This window comes from Gavialis gangeticus, unplaced genomic scaffold, assembly GCF_001723915.1.
Source record: "Gavialis gangeticus isolate Ggan-Ray unplaced genomic scaffold, GavGan_comp1, whole genome shotgun sequence".
Taxonomy (NCBI): Eukaryota; Metazoa; Chordata; order Crocodylia; family Gavialidae; genus Gavialis; species Gavialis gangeticus.
In genome coordinates, this window is record NW_017729024.1 from 75,401,555 (window position 1) to 75,407,698 (window position 6,144).

General features: G+C 40.2%; 1 protein-coding gene across 1 annotated transcript in view; it reads left to right on the top strand.

The window, feature by feature from the left end:
• WDR36 (WD repeat domain 36) overlaps positions 1–6,144 on the top strand; it is an 84,365-nt gene that overhangs the window by 54,714 nt on the left and 23,507 nt on the right. The window contains exons 14-17 of the mRNA XM_019517252.1: positions 682–847; positions 1,100–1,208; positions 2,078–2,157; positions 4,569–4,676. Of these exons, the coding sequence (XP_019372797.1) occupies positions 682–847; positions 1,100–1,208; positions 2,078–2,157; positions 4,569–4,676 (463 nt within the window). The remainder of the gene's footprint in view (positions 1–681; positions 848–1,099; positions 1,209–2,077; positions 2,158–4,568; positions 4,677–6,144) is intronic.

Genomic DNA, 6,144 nt, shown 5'->3' on the forward strand with positions numbered 1-6,144 from the left:
ACTAGTCAGAGGGGACCAGCAGGCACTGGGGGAGTCCCTGTTCCCCCGAGCAGTACCAGGAGTGACCAGGAATAATGGTCACAAGCTGGCAGAGGGTAGATTTAGGCTAGATATCAGGAGGCGCTACTTCACGGTCAGGGTGGCTAGGTTCTAGAACCAACTTCCAAGAGAAGTGGTGCTGGGCTCCTAGCCTGGGGGTCTTTAAGAGGAGGCTAGATGAACACCTTGCTGGGGTCGTTTGACCCCAGTACTCTTTCCTGCCATGGCAGGGGGTCGGACCCGATGATCTGCTCAGGTCCCTTCCAGCCCTACTGACTATGAAACTGTGAATAGCCTGCTGAGCCGAATGAAGTAGCCCTGTGGGGCAGATCTTTGACACCCTTCACTTAAAGAACTTCATACATCCAGTCTCAAGTTCAGAATTGGGATTTTTAACCATGTAATGAAAGCTAACATACTGCTTTAATGAATATGTTGTTCAAGATATTTGTGTGGTACTATCTAAATTCTCTTTTATAGAATACTTTTTTGCATATCATGTTCTATAGATCTGTATGATGTGTCACTTTATGTAGGTCAGTTTTGCTAAACCAGTTAAGCTATGTACCACTTAAACTTGGAAGTGCTGATTAAGAATATAACCTTTATTCTCTGCAATTTAATTTTTCTTCTTTTTTAAAGCACACGAAGGTGCTATTAGAGGGGTAGCAGTGGATGGATTAAACCAGTTGACAATCACAGCTGGTAGTGATGAATTAATTAAATTCTGGAAGTTCAAAACTACAGAACTAGTTCATTCTACTAATCTGGCATCTTCTCTCAGTGGGATTCTTCTTCATAGAGACAGGTGAGAATGTACAGCTGTTTCAAATACAATATTAGTTATTTTTCTGTATTTTTTTAGAACCACTAACTAGATCTTTTTTTCCCTTGCTTTTTGAAAGTAGTCATGCAAAGAGGTTTTTTGTTTTGTAGACAATGGAATCCTGTTTTTCTGAGAGATGTTTAGTAGGCCGTAACTTTTTTAGGGTTCATGCTAAAATATTATTTTCTGTTTCATCTTTGTGTATTAACTCTGGTTATGTACTGTTTTTGCCAGTGGTATTCTGGGAATTGCATCTGATGACTTCAGTATTAGTGTGTTGGATGTAGAAACAAGAAAGATTGTCAGGAAATTCTCCGGACACTTTGGAAAGATTAATGATATGGTAACTATACACATCAAATGCTTGCTTGCTCCAGGGAATAAAAAATAATTCACTCTGTAAATAGATATCCCTGTTTATAGTGTGTGTGTGTGTGTGTGTGTGTGTAATGTTTATAGTAAATTCCAGTTTATAGCAAATAATAAGGTATAAATATATTTTTTGAATATTTACATTGTATTCTGCTCCAAAAGCCAACAAATGTAAGGGTAATCTGACAACAGCAGTGATGTCTCCATATATTTGTATAAGAATTAATTTGGTTTGCAAATTTTAAAATGCTTATTATTCAAAAAGCTAATAGAGAAATAAGTATTGCAGTTTAATTACCAGAGTTCATATTGAGTAAAGACTTTGATTGAAACTTTATTTTTACTAAGATGAAAAAAATAAAAATAGATGTTAGGTTATTGGAGCCCGTTGTGTTCATCCAGTAGTTCAGTTGTCCATAAATGTATGAGGGCTACATAGCTATATTTATATTTAGCATGCATAAATGAATTGTTTGCTAATATGACATTGGTGGTTGCTTTTAAACTATCGTTTGGATTTGGCTTTGGGTTCTAATGCATTCCAAGTGTCAGCTGTGGTGTGTAGAACATTTTATTTATTGTTCTTTTTTACAGTTTGAGCAATATCATACAAGGATCTACAAGTATTGCTTAGAACCATGCAGGCTGTTGGATACCATATCCTACAGCCTTGGTTTACTTACCTTAATTGTCCTGAATAAGTTTGTAAGCATCTTTTGGCTAGACACCTACTTAGTTGATGAAGCTGTTGACCTAATTTTTATCTTAGTGAACTAAGGAAGTATATTGGGCGTGCCATTTATACCACAGATACTCATTTAGCTATAAAATGTATTGCAGGCTTTCAGTCCTGATGGTCGTTGGCTAATAAGTGCATCAATGGACTGCACCATTAAGACATGGGACCTTCCATCTGGATGGTAAGACGATTAAAAATCTGTAACAGAAGGTATAATATAAATCTCAAGTATAATGTCTATAAAACATAGTAAAACAGACTGGTTGGGTTGTTTTGTCATAAAAAAATAGGCTAAGAAATTCCAAGTTAATATTTGTTATATTTAAAACTAACTTTTGTCTAGTTCTTTCTAATTTTTCTGGTCCCTGTTATGAATCTCTTAATGACTAACAGTTTAAAATCTTACAGAATAATTGAGTCAGGTGCTTGAAGATGTATGAATAGAAGCTGTGAATTTGCTATTTTAATTCAGCTACAGTTTAAAAGGTTTAATGTCAGTTAAAAAATACCTTTTAGGGGTGCACTGATAGAGATTTTGGCAGCTGATACCAATAGCTGATATTTAAGGAGGCACATCGGCCGATACTGATCTGATATCCAATACAGCGGCCATCAGCTGGTAAATCTAGTGTGATGGAAGGGGCAGAGGCAGGCGCTGCCCAGGAGGGCAGAGGGGTGGGATGGAGGCATGGTTCATGAGTTGGGGGCAGCTCCGCCACTGCATGAACCCCGGGAGGGTAGGGGGCATGTGCCCCCAGATCTGCGCAGGGCGGGCTGCAGCTGCAGGGTGGACCCGGAGCTAGCATTGCGCGGGACTTTTCTTGCCGGGGCTGGGGTCAGAACAGGCTCCAGCAGCACTGGGAGGAGGCAGCAGCCACCAGCCCTGTGCCACCACCCACCACAGCTCCAGCTGAATGCCACACTTCCACCCAAGCACTAGGAAAAGCCGGGGCTGTGGTGGGTGGCGGGCTACAGTGCAGGGCTCAGAGCGGAGCTGCGGTGAAATTTGGGATGACTGCAGCCTCCTTCGAGCGCCACCAGAGCCTGCTCTGAGCCCAGCCCCTGTCAAGAAGAGCCCCACACAGCACTGGCTCCAGCTCCACCCCAGAGCTACAGCCTGCCCAGTGCCATGCAGATCTGGGAGCACAGGCCCTGCCCCCCCATCCTCCTGGGGCACAGGCAGCAGCTGCCCCCACCCCACGAGCTTGGGCCTTGGGGGCACTTTAACTAAAGCTCATCAAACAAGCTTTAGTTGAAGTGCCCCCACTGCTGTTTTGAAGGACAGGACACTGAATATATGTGACACTGCAGGTGCTTTAACTAGAGTGGCTCCCAGCTGCTCAAACTGAAGTGTACCCCTCTCTACCCTCTAACATATGCATGCATATATAATATATATATCACAGGGCCAATGCCCCATGTTTACTGAGGTTTCCTTGTATGCAAATGTAAGATGAGAGGCTTTTTTTCCTCCCATGCTGATGGTGGGGAGGGAGGGGAGTATTTTGTTTTGTATTTGAGTAAATACGGTAAGTGATAGTCAGTTAGGACTTTAAGGTGGTTTTCATAAAATCATTTTTTTTAACGTTTAAAAATTAGACTTTGAATGATTCAGCCTGGTTGTGTTTTTAAGAAGTGCTGTTAAACCATAACTTAATATGGTACCCTAGTAGGCACAATTTAACCATTAGTTGCAGGTTTTGAATTAAGGTTGTGTTGTAGAAAATGGACTTGTCATGTGATTTTTATCATGTGATGGAAATATTTCCATCAGAAGACAATGGGAGTATATTTCTTTTACAGCCAAGTGTGATTATCAGAGTAATAAAACTTTTTTCATAGTGGTTGTTCAGCACCATTCCAACAATGTAGAATACAGGTTATTGAACTAAAATATTTTATCTAGTTAGCCTTTTTCATTTTTTCCCCTACATTGTGCCAGACTAATAGCAGAAAGTGATTTAAGTATTAAAAAAAAAAAAATACTCCCTTGGATTTTGTACAGCCATTAGAGCACCCAGACGCTGGATTTTTCTTTGTATATGTTATAATTGGAGGACCAGGAGCCTCCAAGTACAATGAGATGATATGTGCTAAACAATGTCAGAACAAAAGATAGTAGCATGCACAGGTCACTGATGCACAGATTCTGACACCAGCTTTTGATCAAGAAGTGCTGCTATGTAAGGTGGAGGGAATTGACAAGCCGTGGCAGCATCTTGGCTGGAGAGAATGAAAACAAATTGAAAGGTTAAAACCACTCGGTATTTTGTCATGAAAATGCTTTCTTGTCACAGAGGTATTTTAAAATACATATTATTCAAACCTATTGTCCAAATCTATTGAAGTTAGTTAGTTAGAGGCAAGGATTTTTTGGGTGATACCTTTTACTGGACCAACTGCATAGTTGGGATAAAGTTAGAAAGCCTTTCAAATGCATGGTTATAATTGTCACAAACTACACAAAAATGAGTGCCATCTAAGAATACAAAGTGTTAACTACAGGTTATGAGAAGAAATATTGTATGCTTTCAGAATGATGACAGGTATGAAAATCGTATGTCTTTCATAATTTTTCTCCCCTCTTTGTAGCCTCATAGATTGCTTCTTGCTAGACTCGGCAGCTGTCAGCATTACCATGTCTCCTACAGGGGATTTTCTAGCTTCATCACATGTGGATGATCTTGGAATTTATCTGTGGTGAGTGCATAATTTTTCAGAGGTGTTCAGAAGTATTCCTATGTCAGCATAACATTACAGAAATTTCTTACATCACTTTGTCCATGATCTGTAAATAGAGAATTGTGACATAAAGTTTATTCTCCAGTATGTTGACACTGGACCTACACGTGTTGGTTTAAGCTATACTTATTATTTATTTGACTTTATGAATTTTTCTGCATTCTACCACTCTGCTGATCTGGCTAAGGCCGGAATACTCTTCTAGGTGTGCAACTGAGATGTAACATATGCACAATTGTGCTTTCCTGTCTGCCTGCTGTACTGCTTATGATAGATACCTTCATGTCATCCAGGTTGTGTGTATCTGGTTATTTTATCTGAGGAGCCTTTAATGCTAGGCTTTGTCTAAACTTGAATGATTTACTAGTATAGTTTAGTTAGTAAACATTTTAAAGGTAATTGTGGTTTATGTTTTGCAAATAGCCCATTTTTTAGTGTAACTTTTAAATGAGTACTCCAGACAAAATAAATGATACCAGCCAGAGGCCTTCTTTGCTGGTATAAACATCGTTTGTGAAATATCATGTTCTGTCGAGAACTTGGATGATACAGACCCACCCCCTCCCAATCATTTTTGCTGGTTTTAGAAATCGGAAGAGGAATTGTTCAGTAATGGTACTGCTTTGTGAGATTGGTTTTAAAGCAGAGTAAATATAAAGTACCTTAAACATTAAACCTAAACATGCTTATCAGATAGGTAAACTGCAAAAATTAAGTCAGATGATACAGGCCATGTTATACCATTCACTTACCATGCCAGTTAGCAGTGCTTAAAAAATGGTGCTCGCTGAACAACACTGATTTCCCAAGCCAATAGCAGTGTAACTTTGTTCGGTTACACTGATTTCCAGTAGAACACAGGAAGCGGTGTGGAGCAGCATTGTCTGGCACAGTAAGTGAGAAATATAGACATGACCATGGTGCCTTGGTAGCCAAGCCAGGAAATTTAAAATGTGGTAAACTTCAGGTAGTGACAGAAGTAACTTTTACATCATAACTTGCATTACAAATTGGAGTTGTAGCAAAAGCAAGTTGGACATTTTCTGTAATAATCGTGATGTTATTCTGATCGCAGAACTCTGATGTAATTGGAATAAGAAGCTTGGTGGGATAGCTCGCATGACTGGAGCACTGTCACGGATGGGTACAAACTGTTCAGGAAGGACAGGCAGGGGAGAGCAACAAGGGTGATGTTGTGGTGGAGGTAGTGGAGGATGAGGCTTTCTTTAAACAGCTAACAGAAGTTTCCAGATCACAGGCCCTTGTTCTCATGGGGGACTTCAATCACCCTGACATCTGCTGGGAGGGTAATACAGCAGGTAATAGGCAATCCAGTGAGTTTTTGGAGAGTGTTGGGAACAAGTTCCTGGTGCAGGTGCTGGAGAGGCCAAGTAGGGGCCATGCTCTTCTTGACCTGCTGCTCACA